The 19,228-nt window shown below is 37.0% G+C and overlaps 1 protein-coding gene across 2 annotated transcripts; it reads right to left on the bottom strand.

Annotated features, from left to right (window-relative positions):
- Window positions 1-355: 355 nt before the first annotated feature.
- SLU7 (SLU7 homolog, splicing factor) lies at window positions 356-17,360 on the bottom strand. Of its 2 annotated transcripts, none has more exons than XM_060008429.1 (16): window positions 17,289-17,360; window positions 14,865-15,050; window positions 13,843-13,996; window positions 13,130-13,210; window positions 12,674-12,838; window positions 10,839-10,907; window positions 7,864-7,911; window positions 7,536-7,667; window positions 7,175-7,272; window positions 6,809-6,876; window positions 6,535-6,674; window positions 5,516-5,677; window positions 3,312-3,416; window positions 3,082-3,153; window positions 2,837-2,950; window positions 356-1,946 (listed from the first exon to the last, which is right to left on the bottom strand). In XM_060008429.1, the coding sequence occupies exons 1-16, from the start codon at window positions 17,324-17,326 to the stop codon at window positions 1,767-1,769; spliced, it is 1,812 nt and encodes a 603-aa protein (XP_059864412.1). In that variant the 5' UTR covers window positions 17,327-17,360; the 3' UTR covers window positions 356-1,766. The 2 variants fall into 2 exon arrangements, with proteins under 2 accessions (XP_059864412.1, XP_059864413.1); XM_060008430.1 differs by having other exon boundaries at window positions 17,070-17,348.
- Window positions 17,361-19,228: the final 1,868 nt, after the last annotated feature.

Raw genomic sequence — 19,228 nt, 5'->3', positions numbered from 1 at the left:
CCCCTGCATTGGGAGCGTGGAGTACCCACTGGACCACCAGGGAAGTCCCTCCTGAAATTTTCTAATTCAAACACACAGAAGCTAACCCAGGCTTCCTGCCAGTCCTATAGATCACCTGTCTGCCAGGTATTTGTTTTATTTTTTTAAAAATATTATTTATTTATTGAGGCTGCGCCAGGTCTTGGTTGCGGCATGCAGGATCTTTAGTTGTGGCATGTGGACTCTTAGTTGTGGCCTGCACGCGGGATCTGATTCCCGGACCAGAGATCGAACCTGGGCCCCCTGCATTGGGAGTGTGGAGTATTACCCACTGGACCACCAGCGAAGTCCCCAAATATTTGAAATAATGCTGCAAACCACGCACAGTTAAGTATTCTCAGTTATACATCTTTATCAACAAAAGATAAATAAAATACAAAATAGACACTAATATCAGACTATGTTGAACAAGTCTATGTTAAGGTAGGAATATGAAAATGTAAATTTTTGACATTCTTAAAGTAGGTAAGAATTCGATGTATTTGCATTGCTGTTTTAATTTCTTTCTGGTCTGAATCTAGATACCATGTATATCCACAGAACTTGATAATCTGATTCAGTTACTCTCCCACCAGCACTATTTCTGAGATGCTAACTTAATGCAATATTCTAGTGGGTTTTGGTAGTTTAGAAAAGCCAGTGAGCTGTTAAAAGTCAATGTCCTTGTGTCAGGGGTTTTAAACAGGCTGTTTTCACTGATCCCACTCTGTCAGTACTATCTTCACAGTGTTCTTAGAAGAAGGCTAAAAATCGCGGCAATCTCAGTTACTAATAGCCCTACAAGCTATACTTGTAATTCTTTGAAGAAACCTTCAACTTCAGGTTTTGCTTTTTGCAAATTTTACAAAAAGACACCTGCTGGCTATGAAGATTAGGTACAAGAGTTATTCTATAATCTTTTAAAAATCTAATATTCATGATTGTTATATAAAGGCAATCACAATTAAAACAGCAATTAGTATCACAGACCATATCCTCTATGCTAAAGCAAAGGATTTCTGTGTCTAAACACTCATGTCTAGAATGGTAAAAGACCTAGTACTAACACTGACTCAAAGGTGACAAAACAGTTTTTTTTCCATGCAAAGGCTAACGCATTTAGTTCTGAGTATAAGATACAAGGAAATATTCTGAAAATCAAAATTTTATAACCAAGTGGAAAACAGGATTATTACTACACAGACTGACATCAGGGATAAAGTTTTCACACGTTCTACAGTCCTTTCAGTAACCCAGAGCTCAAGATAGGATATTAGCTTCAGATCAGAAAAATCCAAGAAGGCAAAAAGAAATGATTATCAAATAACTACAGTTATAGTTACTACTAATTAAAAAAAAAATGAAGCCCTTGTTTTGAGAAAGAGTAACTAACTGCCTTCAAAATGAGTGCTAACACTAGATAAAGGGCCATAAAAATTGAGGAAATGAAGTTTGAAACTTAATAAATAAATGTTAAGATATTTGTGATAGGTGGAAAGCCAAGACCTTTTTCCACATCATTAATATAAAATTGGAAATAAAATCTTAATCTGCACTTAATATACCGCTTTTTTTTCTTCTCTGTTTCTTTAGTATGGAAAGGAATGAATTTACTATAAGTCTTTTGGATGCTTTAAAGTCAGGCAGCAAGGAGAGCAGATACAGATTTTTCCATTGATAATCATCAGCAAGAATCTAAAAGAATGTATCAGCAGAGTCTATCTTTGGTGACCACCTGCGACCAGTTACTACTGTCCGAGGAAGGAGGCCATGGGGTCATCTGGCCTCTGACGCTTCATTCTGTAGGCCTCCATTTCCTCTTCAGTGGGTTCCCGAGTTTCATATATGCTACTGTAAGGCCGCTTCCTCTCATCAATCTGCATGATCTCCTTGACATGAAGAAGACGGGCCTCCTCTGCATTCAGTGCCTATAGTGAGAAGAAAGAAATGAGTACCGTGGCTCTACATCAGATCTCTTTTGTGCAAAAGTGGTAGAGTACCAGAAGACCCCACTGAGTATGAACTGCTACATCAAAAACCTAGATTGCGGGCTTCCCTGGTGGCGCAGTGGTTGAGAGTCCGCCTGCCGATGCAGGGGACACGGGTTCCTGCCCTGGTCCAGGAAGATCCCACATGCCGTGGAGCGGCTGGGCCCGTGCGCCATGGCCGCTGAGCCTGCGCGTCCGGAGCCTGTGCTCCGCAACGGGAGAGGCCACAACAGTGAGAGGCCCGCGTACCGCAAAAAAAACAAAAACAACAAAAAACCTAGATTGCCTGGAAGAGCTTGGGAGTCAGCCCTTTTGCTGTCAAGCTACAACTAATCACTATTTGGCTCATACATTTTCATAGAGCACAAAACATTCTATGACATTTTCAATGAAATTTCAAAGAAATTTTATTTAACAACGAAAATTGAATGAGGTTTATTTTACTGACAGAAGCCGGCAACTGATGCTTTTTGGTGGAGACTGCAATTCTGACTTTTCCCAAGACTTGCTGAAACTTACAAATTATAGAGCCAGATGGCAAGTCTCTGACGAACATGTCATAACTCTAAAATAACAACTATACCAAGCATTTTTCTTCTGTGCATTAGTGATATTCAACAAATAGTTCAAGAAGCAGGCAATACCAAGACACACAAAATCTCTATTTGTATTCTACACCTGATAGGTGACCTGAGCAAATCACCCAGACTAGGGGCTCATTTGCTCATTTTTAAAATGAGCTTTTAAATAGGACTAGATAATTTCCTAAGGTCCCTACAAATAAAGAATGCTGTGGTCACTTTACTGTTTATTTAGCCTTCACAAAATACCTTTTTCAATTTTTCATGTTTCTTTTCTTCGTCATCACTCTCTGAACTGCTCTTTCGATGCTTCCTCTTCTTCTTTTTCTTCTTTTTCTCCTCTTTTAGTTTTTCCTGATGCATCTGATTGCGAGGATGCAAATATAGTGTTGTTAATGCAAAAACAAAGTTCTAGCAAAAACAAAGTTCTAGCACAAGTTTTAAAGTCCTCCCTCCAAGACTTAAAAATTCAGGACAACTGATCATGGACTTACCTCCATGAGGGTCTGAGGTTTTTTCACAGATTCTTCTCCAGTTGTATCATTTATAATACACTCCTCTGAATTCTGTGGAAAAATATATGTAATCTAACTTGAGAGTCATAGTTACCAGTCATCCAAGAAAAAGTTAAAATTTGAAACATAAAAATATATGTTTCATATAAATTTTGACTTCAGAGTTTTGGCTGTTGTTCACTTTTAAGCACTAGAGGGCAATTACTTACAGCAGTCTCCTTCCCAGCTTCGCCAGTACAATAGGAGTACTTGAAAAATGAGTGACAGCATTTGTATCCCCAACGGCCTTCTTTCCAGTAAGAGCCCCAGATATGCTGCAGAGAGACAGAGAGAGGTTATTTAAAAATGAACCTGAAACTAGGGTCTCTCATATACTGTTTTTCTTTCTTTTTTTAAAAAAATTCTATCATTCATTAATTTGATTGTTTTTAAAAATTGTAGTTGATTTACCATGTCGTGTTAGTTTTAGGTGTACAGCACAGTGATTCAGTTATAAATATATTCATTTTCAGATTCTTTCCTCTTATAGGTTATTACAGAATATTGAGTATAGTCCCCTGTGCTATACAGTAGGTCCTTGTTGGTTATTCTCATATACTGGTGATAAAAGGAGGAAAATTTGGGGGATGCTAGGGCTAGCTAACAGGGAGAAGGTGTGGTTACAACGGTCTTACATTCTATGCCCCCCCAAAATTAAAAAATTTAGGCTATCTGACTTCTCTTGAAAAACTGAGGACTGGGAAATTCTGGGCCCACATTCCCACTTGTCAGTAATTGGTTGTTGCTGACCAGTGGACGCCCCTATTAGACAGGGCTTGTGTTCTCTAGTTTATAAAATTAGCCTGGCTCATTTCACTCGTCTATGATTACTGGCCTAGCTCCTATTAGGTAGCTAGGTTTTTGACTCTTACTTAGAGAGACAAGTGTAGTTTGGGTACTTAAAGTACAGCAAATTATATGCTTTATCATGCGATGCAATATGACATACACTGTATCACCTATGAAGTGTTCCTGTCAAAATATTTAACTTTAATCAAGCCTTTAGATCTGAATTCCTGTTTATAGGAAATACAGGGAATACAGGAATAAGTTATATATCACTAGGAACCAGTCAAATACAGGATATGAGACAGTTTACAAGATAACTGGCATGATCTGTTAGAGTCACTGTCATGACAAAGGGGAGATACATGCTAGAAAAAAGAGAGATAACCAAATAACAAAATAAACATAAGCTGTGACTGGATTCTGTGTCTCACACTCACGCACAAAACAGTTATCCCCACTCCAACCAAAAAAACCCAAACAGTTATTTAAAGGCATTTTGGGGTATATTTTGGAAAATGTGATTAAGGACTAGAGATTAGGTGATATTAAGGCATTAATGTCAATTTTCTGAAGTGTGATAATGGTAATGTAGTTATATAGGAGAACATCCTTAATTTTAGGGTACATGATACAGTGTTATGGGTGAAATGTCATGATATCTGTAATTTCCAAATGTTTCAGTCAAAAAAATATACAGTTACTTACACACACTCACACACACACACATACACACTCTTCTAGACAAAGCATATATGGCGATCTGTAAAAAAGAATTTGAATCTAGATGGTGGGTATATGAGTGAAAATAATAGTATTCTTTCACATTTTGGGAAAATTTCATAAAACAGCAATTGGTGCAGCCACTGTGGCAAACAGTATGGAGCTTTCTCAAAAAAACTAAAAATAAAACTACCATATGACCCAGCAATTCCACTCCTGGGTATATATCTGATAAAAACAAAAAACTAATTCGAAAAGATACATGCACCCCAATGTTCACAGTAGCATTATTTACAATTGCCAAGATATGGAAGCAACCTAAATGCCCATCAACAGATGAATGAATAAAGATGTGGTGTACATATATACAATGGCAAACTACTCAGCCATAAAAAAGAACAGAATTTTACCATCTGCAGCAACATGGACGGACTCGAAGGGCATTATGCTAAGTGCAATAAGTCAGACAGAGAAAGACAAATACTGTATGATATCACTGACATGTGGAATCTAAAAAATACGACTAGTGAATACAACAAAAAAAGAAGCAGACTCACAGATACAGAGAACAAACTAGTGGTTACCAGTGGAGAGGAGGGGAGAAGCAGTATATAGGGGTCGGGGAGTGGAAGGTATAAACTATTGGCTGTAAGACAGGCTACAAGGATGTATTGTACTATGTGGGGAATACAGCCAATATTTTGTAATAACTGTAAATGCTGTATAACCTTTAAAAATTGTATTAAAAAATAAGACAGTTAAAATGCAAAAAAACAAAATGAAACACAACGACTTACTAATGAAAAATACAATCCAGAGCAAAATGCTAACAAGGATACAAAAATAATTCTGGTTGAACACATACAGTATGATTGTGGATCTTCACATCCTCCTCATACTTGGAGGAGGCAACAGCCCGCTCCTGTCCTTTGATGACTGTCCCATGTCTTGAGTACTCCACGTAGTCTTCGGTCTGAGCTAAAAGCAGTTCAGCTGGAGGGGCATCCAAGTGTTCTTGGCCACCGTACTAAAAGGACATTGAACATTATTAAATATATTTTACAAAGATTTGCATTGAAATCTCTACTGAAGGGTTTATTTCCAATCAGAAAGATTAGAGGACTATTCTTCATGGGCTTTGTTATACAAAACACAGTGAAAAAAATGTCACCAAATTTTCACAGGCAAATAAAAGATGTCTCAATTGCTACTCATCTGTTGAGTGTGGTAAATTACAAAATGCTCATAAAATTCCCCTTATCCTCTGTGCATGCCCATTTGCCACATGACTTTGCTGCTCCTTCCCTTGAATCTGGGCCTGGCCAGTCTACTTGTTCTGGCCTATGGAACGCTGGCAAATATGATGTAAGCAAAGACCTGAAAAACACCTGTGCACTGGGGCACACTTTGCTGCTAGTTTCTGGTATCCTGAGAATGCCATGTAAAGAAGCTGGGCTAGCCTATCAGAGGATAAGAACCCATGTGGGGCAGAGATGAGCTATTCCAGGTGCGCCTTCTCAGGACAGATGAGGGCTGCTAACTGCTAGAAACCAAAGTGAGGCCATTCTAGATCATCCAACTTCAGATAGGCAGACTCAGACCAGGAGACCCAGCTGACATACAAAATGGTGAGAAATAAGAAACGTTTATTTAAACTATTTTTTTTTAAACTATTACATTTTGAGGTGATTTGTTTTGCTGCAAAAGCTCACTGATACAGTTTCACTGATACTGTATACCAATTGATTGCATCAGTGGAAGGACAGGACTAATCCTGATGGATTAAAATGGACTGTATATTGTATTCCAAACGTAAATCAAATGTTTATTAACTGATAATTTCTATTAAGAAATGTTTTCCTTTAGCAGTTTGGTCAAAATTACCTTTTCCAGGATGCTTTCTTTCTGCTGTTCTTTGAAGTCTTCTTTCTTGACTTTGAAGGACTTATACAACAGCTCTAGTTTTGTAGGATCAGCTTGCAGATGCACTTCAGACCCCTTGTCGTAGGCTTCCCAAGCAAACACTAGAGTAATTAAAAACATCGTAATGAGCTGTCACCTAAATTGTTTTCATGCTTCTTGGAAACAAGCTTTAAAAAATGCCCCTAAATTTCTTATGAGCTGATATAAAATACCTTGACATAGAGAAAACACTTACATTGTGTCTGAGCCATTGAAATGGTATCACCTGTGTATCTAACAAAGTTATCCCCAGCGTAGCTCACTCTGTAAACACAAATTAAAAAAAAACTGTTTCAGAGATTGATTTCTTTAAGGAAATTCTTTTCTGACCTGACCATAGGTGATGCTCATTTTAATTCAGATTGTGATTTATGAATAAAAGCTCCCCTCCCCTACCTTGAAATTTTTTTTTTTTTTTTTTTTTTTTTTTGCGGTACGTGGGCCTCTCACTGTTGTGGCCTCTCCCATTGTGGAGCACAGGCTCCAGGCGCACAGGCTCAGTGGCCATGGCTCACGGGCCCAGCCGCCCTCTTGAAATCCTTACATTGAACTTGGTACTTACTCATCTGGATTCTTTCCTGCATTGGCATAGGGATTCTCTCTCATCGCTCTGGTTTTGGGATCATAGTAAGCAGAATTTGGATCTAAATTCCGCAAATACTAGAAGGAAAAAAATACTTTAAGACTGTGTTAATGTTTACTTTCATCAAAGAAGATTTCAGCAGACTAGTAGGAGGAGCCAATTAAATGTGTGTGTGCATGTCTGGGGTACAGGTGAAGAGAAAGAAAACCGGAATGACACCTAACCTTGGAATGACTGACTGTATTACCCATATACTACCGAGGTACCATATTAGTAGACAAAATTTAGGCTGGGAAGACAAATATTTTTTGAATATGTATGTTGAGTTAGCAAGGCTTACTTTTGCAATATCTTCTCGAATCCTGAGATTCCGGACAGTAATTCGTCTCTTAGAGTCAAAATTCTGTCCAGGCATGTCAATGTCATCTGCATATTTATCTTCATCCTCATCTTCACTGTTATGATCTTTTTCCTGAAAGAGGAAGAGAGAGGGAAAAAAATTTTTAAGAAAAAAAGAGCAGCATCTAGTTCTTGTTTTCCCTTTAACCAAACCTTACTCACTGTGTTCTTTAAACCTATTATTATTATGAATTATATATTACTATTAATATTAGCCATCAGAACTTTAAAAATTTAATGTATATCCAGATAGGGCATATATTTACTACCGTCTGAGAATTTGGTTCCTCTTCTCCCCACTGGTGTTTTGGAGAATTCTGTGTCATGAAAGAAGGAAACAAATTTGTAATTGTATTCCACTGAATCAACTGATTATTTAACACTTTAAAAACATAGTTAAAATAATATAACAAATTTAACTGAACAAATTCTTATATTTCTCACTTGTAGTGAGCACATAAGTTTTGAATACAAGTATGTCATTGTGAATAATTTTATTAGGCTGTCTACAAATCCAAAATTTTCATTGATGATAGGACTATAATCACACAAACGTAATAGAAAGATTAAGTTGATCAGTATACCTAAAAAATATTCATTTCATATGTATTCAGCCTTCAGACATAACATTTTCATTAAACTTCACTGTTTTTCTATTAAGGCCAAAAAGAAAAGTTACCAGGATCATGTAATAAGTATCTTTAGAGCCAAAAAACAGCCTTTGTAAAATTTAAGCAATGAAGAAATCTACTCAGGTGACAACACGCTGTGATTTAAGAAGCGTGCAAAACCCTTGCCTCAAAGACACTCTTTCTTCATTAGCAGTTGGTCACGATATTCTCTATCTCCACAAAATGCCAAGAGCAAAGTGCTCAGTACTTCATCATGTCCTTTTAAAAAGGCTTCACACATTCAAAACAATACCTTATACCATTAGTGGGGGGATGTGGAAACGTGTGTATAAAAATATATATATATATATATATATATATATATATATGGTATATTGGTGGAAGCAAGAATTTGTACAGGCTTTCTGAATGCTAGCTAAGTGATAAGTCATCAAATTTTTTTTTTTAAAGTCATCACATTTTACATATTCAGTGCATCAACAATTACACTTTTAGGAATTTATCATAAAGAAAAAATGTCTATTATATAAAGGCTTATAAGAATCTAGTGTTGGGTATTGTACAAATAATTAGGAAAAAACAGATCAACAAGAGATGATTGGTTATATAAAATATTGCACTCAATAAACACTGAACAACCATTAAAGTCATTCTGTCCAAGGTGTGGAAAAACACGTATACTTTGCTACCATTTTTATGGGGGGAAGAAAAAAGAGGGAAGGATGGGAATAAGATTACATATTTGTATTTGTTTGTATTTACACAACAAACTCTGAAAGGATCTGTAAGAAAAAAAAAATGGTTATGGGGGGTGAGGTTTAGAGATAGGGTGGATGGAGGCACATCTATCTTCTTATTTTGATTACTGAACCATGTGAATTTATATAAAAATAAATGTTACAGGTCTACATTTAATGATATGGAGAACAAGTGCTCACTGCACTGTATATTGTTAAATTGAAAGAGTAGGTGATGAGTATGTAAAGATGAATCCATTTAAAAAACATGTTGTATGATAATCACACACATCCATGGATGTATGTGGGGGTGTACTGGGACACTGAAAGGCCTACTTGAAAATGTTAACAGTTAACATAGGGGATATTTTTCTTCTTTATAATTTTCTGTGTACTTTTTCTGAATATTTGTTGCCTTCAAAATTGGGAATTTTAAAAATATATATATTTTTTGGAGTTCTTACAAGTTGCTAGTTCAACAAAGGACATTTATATTGCTACACAGACAGCTAAATCTCTATAGTACACATAGCTCTACTATATGCAGTTAATCTTCATATCCAAATGGGCAAAATTCATACTTTCCTAGTAAGTATGCTTACTGGGAAAATAAATTATGTTTACAATAAACAACAACAAAGAATATGTTAGAAAAACAGAAAAAGGCCCTCTTCTTTTTTCCAGAGTTGGTAATGATTAACAATAGCTACAAATTACCAAGTGTTTACTCTGTGATATGTATGCTAAACCTCCTGGTGGGGGTAGGTGTTGTTATCTCTGCTTTAGAGATGATCAACTGAGGCTCAGAGAGGCAAATTAATTTTTCTAGGACCACCTAGCTAGCCAGGGGCAGAGCTGGGTTTTAACATTATCTGTCTGTTAACTTGTGCTTTGAACCTGCCTGATAGGTAGCTTCTGTGACTGCTCAGACTTGGTGATTAACTTACCTAGTTGTGTTTTCTTTGTAATTATACTTGCTAAGCGTCCCTTTTAGAAGTTTAAACTCGACAACTAGAAAATGTTTATTATTTACTTATGCCATTAATTTGTTATAAGAAATTTTCACAACTCTAATAAGTATAATATACTCTAACTATTAAGTTGACTGACTGGAAGAAAAAAAAAGGAAAAAACCTGTCTGCAATACATCTTTTTTGTTAGTTTGAAAATTTTTTGCTTAGCTATAAAATTATTACATGTTCATTACGGAGAATGTGGGAAATACTAAAATAAAAAAAAGAAAAATTCACTAATTCTATATTAAATGAGAACTGGTGTTCTGGTCGTCTTCCCTGTGGTAATATTGTAATATTTACAATATTGTGTCATTAAATATTTTTTACATGTGTCATTACATGTGTCATTAAAATATAAGTGTCATTTACATGTGTCATTAAAATATAAGTATTAGCCAGTGTTAGCCATGTGTCATTAAAATATAAGTGTTAGCCAGTGTTGTTACAAAGTTTTGACAAAAGTCATTTTACATTCTATCATGCAGAGGAAGGATAGCTCACTTCACTAATTCCCTATTAAACTATTTCAATTTCTTGCTGTTGTAAAAAGTGCTGCAATGAACATCTTTGTGCATAATGACTTTTCTGAACACTAGAAAAAATTTAGGATGGATGGATTTACTAATTTAATTCCAGAAAAGGTATATAAATGTTTTATGGCAATATTCTCTCCAAAATGACTGCATCAATTTATAGTCGCATGAACCCTATAAGTCAGTTTTACTCTTTCTCCTCAATAGCACTTCTCTCTCCCTAAAATCTTTTCTAACTTGAGAGATATAAAATGAATTTTTTGTTTCAATCTTCATTTTTTACTAGGAGTTTGAATTTTTTTTTAATGATCATTTTTATTACTTACAGCCTGTTCCACTAATTTTCCTGAGGCTAATTCTTCTTGGAGTTTTTGGGCTTTCAGCGTTCGTTTTGCCTAAGAAAAAAGAAACATTTGAAATTTACTTAGTCAAATGAACATTTAATTTTTATATGTGTAAAATGCGTAAGTTTATTGTTTTCAGTAAAGGTCATTGGACAAGGTCATGTTTTGTAGCTCTAGACCTCTGGCTCCTAAAGAGCAGGAGTTACAACGAATTCCCTAGTGGTCCAGTGGTTAGGTTTTTGCGCTCTCACTGCCGAGGGGCTGGGTTCGATCCCTGGTCTGGGAACTAAGATCCCAAAAGCCATGCAGTGTGGCCAAAAACTAAACGAACAAAAAACCCCCCAACTCTGCTGAATGCTCTGTGATGACTTAAATGGGAAGGAAATCTAAAAAGGAGTAGATACGTGTATATGTATAACTGATTCACTCTGCTGTACCTCAGAAACGAATACAGCACTGTAAAGCAACTATACTCCAATAAAAATTAATTAAAAAAAACATGAATGGATAAAGAAGATGTGTGGAATATATATACAATGGAATATTTAGGCATAAAAAAAAGAATGAAATTTTGTCATTTGCAGCAACATGGATGGACTTGGAGGGCATTATGTTAAGTGAAATAGGTCAGAAAGAGAAAGACAAATACTGTATATTACTTGTATGTGGAATCTAAAAAAATACAACTGCTGAATAAAACAAGAAAGCAGCACACTCAAAGAGAACCAACTAGTGGTTAGCAATGAATAGAGGAAAGGGGGGAGGGGTAATAGAAGGGTAGGAAATTTTAAAAAGGGGGGGTTATCATACGATTATATGAAATCATGTGTGTGAAACTTCTGAAAATTGTAAGGCACTGTAGAATTTAATGACTCTTTCATTCAATAAAAAAAAAACTAAATTAAAAAACAAAAAAACCAGGATGAATTGGGAGATTGGGATTGACATATATATACTAATATGTATAAAATAGGTAACTAATAAGAACCTGCTGTATAAAAAAATTAAGTTAAAAAAACCCAAAAACAAAAACCCCCCCAAAAAACAAAAAATGAAAATGAGTGGGATTCAATCAGCCATATTTAAACAGGAGTTACAAACTCCTGTTTGAACCAGGCATTAATGTAAACCAAGTTAGACACCACCAGGGGTAAACTGCAGAGAACAATCCCTGCTGACGAGGTGCCACCTGACTCGAGATGACTGACCCCTCCAGGCTGGCCCAGGTTTACTGCATATTTCACTGTTCAAGAAATATAAAATTCAGATTTTTATGTGAAATCCCATGATTTTAAATGTTAACTCTACTTAAAAACAAAAACAAAAAAAGCAATGTGACTGTGGTGTTTGAAAAATGGGAGTGAGTAGGTGAAATCATAACAGAAAAAATTTAGGTTAAATTAAAATAAAATTCAATTTTCTGAAATGACTTATCCTCTTCCCCTTCTCCCACCCTGAAATGCTATGTGAGACAAGTATAAAACAGGCCCATAGGCAAGATATAGTCTGGGGGCCAAGAGTTTATAAAAGAAAGGAAAAAGCTTTGGACACTAATCTGTTCTAATGCTTCCAGTATTTTTTGCAACCTAAGTCATGGAGTAAAGGACAATATAAGAATGAAATAAAAAGAAATTGCTGCCAAATAGGGCTAGCACACTGTTTATTTCACTGTTCAATTAGGCTTACTACTACTACAATAATAAAAATGCCATCATTTTTATATTGCTTGAAGACTCAAAAAATAGAGTTGCTAAATTAGAGATACAGCAAAATGTACATTCTTTAAGGATAGTAGGAAAGCAGTGAACTGTGCTCACCAGATCAACTTTCGCATACTCTTCTACAATTTTCATGTGTTCTTCTGGATTGTAGCCGTTCCACCGATCCCTCTTCCCATCATAGTCAAACATCAGCTGAGGCTGGACGTGTTCATCTGGAGCTATATTAGTACCTGTAAATTTTGCTCCAACTCGCCTAGGTCTCTGGAAAACAGAATAAGATTAAATCTTTTCCTAAGTATCTATAGCCCAGAGGAAAACTTCATATAATCTTTACAGAGTGGGTGTGAACATACCATGGGACTTTATGGTTTATTCAATTATCATTTAGTCTTCCAGCAAAACTTCTGATGATGCGAAACTAATTTCATTCAAATTAATTTTTATTTAACTTGTACCTAAATATAGGTAATTAAAAAAACAGAATGAAGCTCTCTGACAGGAATAAAGAGACTCTCTGACAACAGTTTCCAAAATTCTCAAAGGTGAACTCACCTCAAAGCAGTCTTTCTTTTTGTGTGTCATGGCTCCACAGTTTTCACATGCTCCTTTGCGGTACTTAGTAGTTATGGAATTCTATAAATGGATGTAAAGAAAAACAAGGAAAATTTTTATTTATCTGAATAAGTTAAAAATAACTTTGGCTCTCATTCCTATATTGTCTAGTGAAATGATTTATTCATTAAGAGGAAAACCAGTTAGAATCTCCACTTTTTTTTTTTTTACATCTTTATTGGAGTATAATTGCTTTACAATGGTGTGTTAGTTTCTGCTTTATAACAAAGTGAATCAGTTATACATATACATATGTTCCCATATCTCTTCCCTCTTGCATCTCCCTCCCTCCCACCCTCCCTATCCCACCCCTCCAGGCGGTCACAAAGCACCGAGCTGATCTCCCTGTGCTATGCGGCTGCTTCCCACTAGCTATCTATTTTACGTTTGGTAGAGTATATATGTCCATGCCACTCTCTCACTTTGTCACAGCTTACCCTGCACTTTTATAAATGAGAAAGTTTAAAGATTTCAGCAATATCAAATTTATAAAATATAGACGCTAAAGTAGTATGTACTGTGAATTTTAATACCACATAAAAGGTCATATAATCTGTTTCTACTTTATATAGTATTGCTTTAGAGGTTCTTATATTAAGTTCTTAAAATAAAATCTCCATTTTCACATGCATATATACAAGTTGCATACACACCTCTTTTACACCCCTCTTGTACCAGTCTCCAGATGAGCTATACTGCTTTTGTTTCTCTGGCTGTGGTCTCTGGTGCTTTAAAGTAGGCCTTTTTGATGGATCAATATACCATGGCACTGAAGAAATATACTGAGGAATATGAGGATTGATGTCTCTGTAATAAAATAAAATTTTTTTTAACAGAATGAAGTTGAAAAATAATTGATATTACAATTACAAAGGTAGCCTATGCAGAATCTAAGAATAGAGATACTGTACTGGGAGGAGAAAGGCAGAATATACTTGTTATATCTATAATAAAAAAACAATTAAAAATAAAGAAAATAATTTATATTAGAGTGAAAAAATTTCCAACAAAGAAACTAAAAATAGTGTTATAACTAAAGCGGGAGGAGAGATGAAGGAATATAGGGACCTATGTTAGTGAGATTAATCTTGTATCAGAGCAAGAAGTTAACTAATAATGTCTAGAGTTGATTATAATAATGGTATAGGTATGTTATTTAGAGATGTGGAGGTATCAACCAGAAAAACTCAAAATAGACTGACAAGTACAGTCATCCCTCAGTATCTGAGAGGGACTGGTTCAGGACCTGCCTCAGATACCAAAACCTGCGGATGCTCAAGCTGAACAGTCGGGCCTCTGTATCCATGGTTTGGAATCTGAGGATTCAACCCATGGCAGATTGTGTAGTACTGCACGTAGTTATTGAAAAAAATCTGAGTATAAGTGGACCCACACATTTCAAACCTGTGTTGTTCAAGGGTCAACTATAGTCACTTGTGTAGAGTGGGACAGGGAGTGGGAAAACTGAAAAGGACTACAGCTATTCATTACAAGTCCTTCGTTATTATATGATTACTAAACCTTATACATATGAGTTTAATAAAATAAATAAAAACAAAAATGATGTAAATGATAAAGATGGCTTCCTGTCAAGGCAAAGGACGAGAAATTGATAAACCAAGTAGACATTTATTTGAATTCTGAACAGATTTTGCAAAAAAATTAAAGTACTTACTTTCCTTCTTCATCAACTTCTGCAGGGGCATTACCCAATTTTCGCTGTTCTTCTAGCTCTTTCTTCTTTCTCCAGTCCTCTCTGGTCATCTTCTTTGGTTCCTCCAAACTCATTTCTTTGGACCCCGAAAGGGTGGCCGCATTACCTGCATCCATGGCTACAGCTGACATGGTTATCTGGCCTTCTCTATGAAAAGGAAGAAATATCTATTAGTATAAACTAGCCCTTGGTGAATTCACCAGTGAAACTATCAGAAGTACACTGTAGGGCTTCCCTGGTGGCGCAGTGGTTGAGAGTCCACCTGCTGATGCAGGGGATATGGGTTTGTGCCCCGGTCTGGGAAGATCCCACATGCCGTGGAGCGGCTGGGCCCTTGAGCCATGGCCGCTGAGCCTGCGCGTCTGGAGCGTGTGCTCCGTAAGGGGAGAGGCCACAACAGTGAGAGGCCCGCGTACCACCAAAAAAAAGTACACTCTAATGACACATACTGTGTGTTATACAGAATGTTTCATATTCTAGACATTATTAGTTAACTTCTTGCTCTGATACAAGATTAATCACTAACATAGGTCCCTATCTTCCTAAACCTCTCCTCCCCCTTTAGTTATATCACTATTTTTAGTTTCTTTGTTGGAAATTTTTGCACTCTAATATAAATTATTTTATTTTTAATTTTTTTATTATAGAGATAACAAGCATATGCTGTCTCTCCCTTCCCACTACAATATCTCTATTCTTAGATTCTGTATAGACTACCTTTGTAATTGTAATATCAATTATTTTTCAACTTATGCCTTATTCTTCATAGTATCTGTAAGGGAAAGGTCTCTTTCCCCTCCACAAAAGTCTTTATATACTGTTGCAGTTTTTCTCTCAACTCTAAGTGGAGAGAGACATACACATGTATTTAAAATTTCATGAGACTCTTTCTCTCATATATATTCCTGAATTCCTCTCTACATAAGTGTCTCAAACTTTTCTACCACACTAACCCTTAATGAGTACGTAGGGTCCTATCTCTGTTCCTCTTAAAGACTGGATGCTTTAAGATTTACCTATATTCATCGTCTCTATTTCCTCATCTTCTGCTTCCCTTCTCAATCACTCTGATTTAGCTCCCACACCCCTCCCCCCACTCCAAAGCTACCACTAAGTTATCAATGTGCCTAGTCCTCTGGACATTTTCAGTTCTGTTCCTTCCCCTTTTGATATATTCTTATCCTTTGACTTATGTGACACTATACTCTCCTGGTTTTTCTTGTACCCCTCTCGCTGCTTCTCCTGAATCCTTTGTAAGTTCATCCATTTCTGCCCAGTTATTTTATTTTGGATTCCACAAGGGTCAATCCTGGGGCCTTCTTCATCACTCTAAACTCCACCAGAGGACAAGCTCATCTATTTCCAAGGTTTCGATAGCCACAGTATACAACTGCTGGCTCTCCAATTTATTTCTCTACTCCAGCCCTTTTGTCTGAGCTTCCAATAAATACATTCCACTTGCTTACTTCAAAGTACCTCCACTTAAGTATCTCTGAGAAACCTGAACTCAACAAATCTTAATTCAAATTCATAATCTTCAACTAAAAAAAAATTCATAATCTTCTCTATGAAATCTTTTTCCACTGTTCCCTCTCTTGATGAAAGACACCACCATCCATCTCTTTTCATAAGTGTTCCAGCTAATTCCCACACCTATTTCATCACTAAGTAACGTTATTTTCACCTTCTGAATATCACTCAAATTCGTTTACTTCTACTGTCAATAACCTTAGTGTTAATACTTTTCCCTACCAGTCTCTCCCAATTCCCTCCAATCAGTTTTCCACACTGCAGTGTTATTTTTTCAAAACACAGATTTGATCATATCATGTCCACTACCCAAGCTTAAAACCCTCTAATGCAGCGCTGTCCAAGAGAAATATAACGCTAGCCCTATATGTCATTTAAAATATTCCACAGCCATACTAGAAAAGTAAAAAGAAACAGGTAAAATTATTTTTGCAACATTTAACCCAATATACCCAACATATTATCATTTCAACATAGGAAAAAATCTGTTTAGACTTAGGAAAACTAAGTCTTTAAAATCTGATATGGATTTTACACGTATTCAGACTAGCCAACATTTCAAGTGCTTAAGAACCACAACAGTTAACAGCTACTGTACTGGACAGTTCAGCCCCAATGGCATCTTATAATTCTTACTTTAAAAACCACTGAAGACACAGTCCTGGTCTGACTGGGCACAGGTACTATGACTGAGGCCTAGGACGGCGGCTTCCTTCTAGGTCCCCGTTCCCTCCTCAACGTAGCGTTTATCAGTCTCGTAAGGATATTTGTAACAATTAGGAGCCGTTGGTCCACTTCTCGGGGTTCTTCACCCTCACCCACCTCCCTCTTGAAGTCCTCACAATATTTCCCTACCCGGTCCCGCCGCTGCTGACACCAAGACAGCCGGACATGAAGGAAGCCGACCATCTATGTTTACTTCCTGACCTCCTCCCTCTTCCAGCAGCCCCTGCGGCACCTTCCGGACGACCCACACATGCGCGCTAAGAACTCTTCGAGTCTCAGGTTCCCAAGCGGAGCTGGTCTCGCGAGATATTGTGCTGTGTCCGTTTCTCTACTGTGGGTCTATAGAATGGGTTAGGTTTGAGCAGCTTCTTTTCCGCTCTGTTCTTTGAAACTTTTTTTTAAGAGTCGCCGCGTCATACGACGTAAAACAAAACAAACAAAGAAAAACGTAGTAGAGAGCAGACGACAGCTTAAGCCTCACTAGAGCGCTGTAAAATGAAGGGGGAAGTGCGTGAAGTTAAAAAAAAAGTTAAAATTAGCATTAATTAGTAGCCAGGTAGTGTAACACGCTGAGGACACGGTAAACGCAAAGTGTCTTCCTCTCCTCGAATTTACATCATACGGAGTGAGAAAGACACTGAATTATTCAAAAATGTATAGTTCTAGAAAGCCGCTATGAAAGGTATACGAGGTGCTATAAGAACGTGAGGCATTATTCCGTAATTGTGACACCTCGTCCCAATGTGATATTGTATTTTACCATTAGGAAAAAAATACTATAAAACGATTTCCATTTTGGGAAAACAGTAATATTTATGACATCTCAACCTTCCTTTAAATTATAATATGAAATAAAATGCTGGAAAATATTAATGTTGGAGTAGAATTCCCCCCCCCCTTTTTTTTTGGTCCTATCCTCTCTGTTCCGGTCACGTTTTATTTTTCAAAACAGTATGTGTTCCTTTCAAATGTCAGAGTGACATCCTTGCTTCAATAAGAGATCTCATCATAATATAATCTATTTTTTCTTATTAAGAATGTTCAGTGCCTAGCATAGGAATGTAAATATTAATTTTGATTTTACAGGGCAATAGTTGAAGGGACAGAAGTTGTCAGAAAATAGTCTGAAAGTGAGTAGTCTGAATCACTCACACTTTGCTTTTTTAAATATATATTTTATTTATTTATTTTTGGCTGTGTTGGGTCTTCGTTGCTGCGCACGGGCTTTCTCTAGTTGCAGCGAGTGGGGGCTACTCTTAGTTGCAATGCACAGGCTTCTCATTGCAGTGGCTTCTTGTTGCGGAGCATGGGTTCTAGGCACGTGGGCTCAGTAGTTGTGGCACGCGGGCTCAGTAGTTGTGGCTCGTGGGCTCTAGAGTGCAGGCTCAGTAGTTGTGGCGCACAGGCTTCGTTGCTCCACGGCTTGTGGGATCTTCCCAGACCAGGGCTCAAACACGTGTCCCCTGCATTGGCAGGCGGATTCTTAACAACTGTGCCACCAGGGAAGTCTCACACTTTGCTTTTATCTCCTTAAAACAATTCCCAAAATTTGCTTGGAAGTGTTAGGGTATATTTAGTTAAAACTATCAGGCACAAGCCAGGGAGTACATCTCTCAGAGGAATTATAGAATGTGCTGGACAAGAGAGAAGAACCTTTTGTAAGGTTCAGATTCCCCCTGGAGGATTCTGAGGAGGGTCTAGGGAAGCAGAAATCAATTCTGGATGGGTTGCTGTTTGATAAACTGGGATTGATTAGGATCTAGATGCAGATATAAGGTGAGGATGGTTTAGCAATTGGGTATCTCCAGTAATGGTCTGGGGGATAGCAGAGTGGGTTTGGGGCATCATTAGTAAGGAAACAGTGGTTACTCAAAGAGGGAGTGGTTGTGCATTTTACAGTTACTGCGTGACCTTGGGAGACACAGTGCTTTCTGTTGTAGGGGGAAGACTTACCCTAGGGAGATATAAACCTTGCGCCCCAAAACTTCAGGAGATAAAGAATCCCCACTTGGAAGCTGTAGGTGTTGTTAAAGATAGAAGCCACAGGCCCAAAATGGTGTTACTTGTGC

Source organism: Delphinus delphis, chromosome 3, assembly GCF_949987515.2.
Source record: "Delphinus delphis chromosome 3, mDelDel1.2, whole genome shotgun sequence".
In the NCBI taxonomy this organism is placed as follows: domain Eukaryota; kingdom Metazoa; phylum Chordata; class Mammalia; order Artiodactyla; family Delphinidae; genus Delphinus; species Delphinus delphis.
The sequence above is the reverse complement of the archived record's forward strand: the minus strand, read 5'-3'. Positions and strand labels throughout refer to the sequence as shown.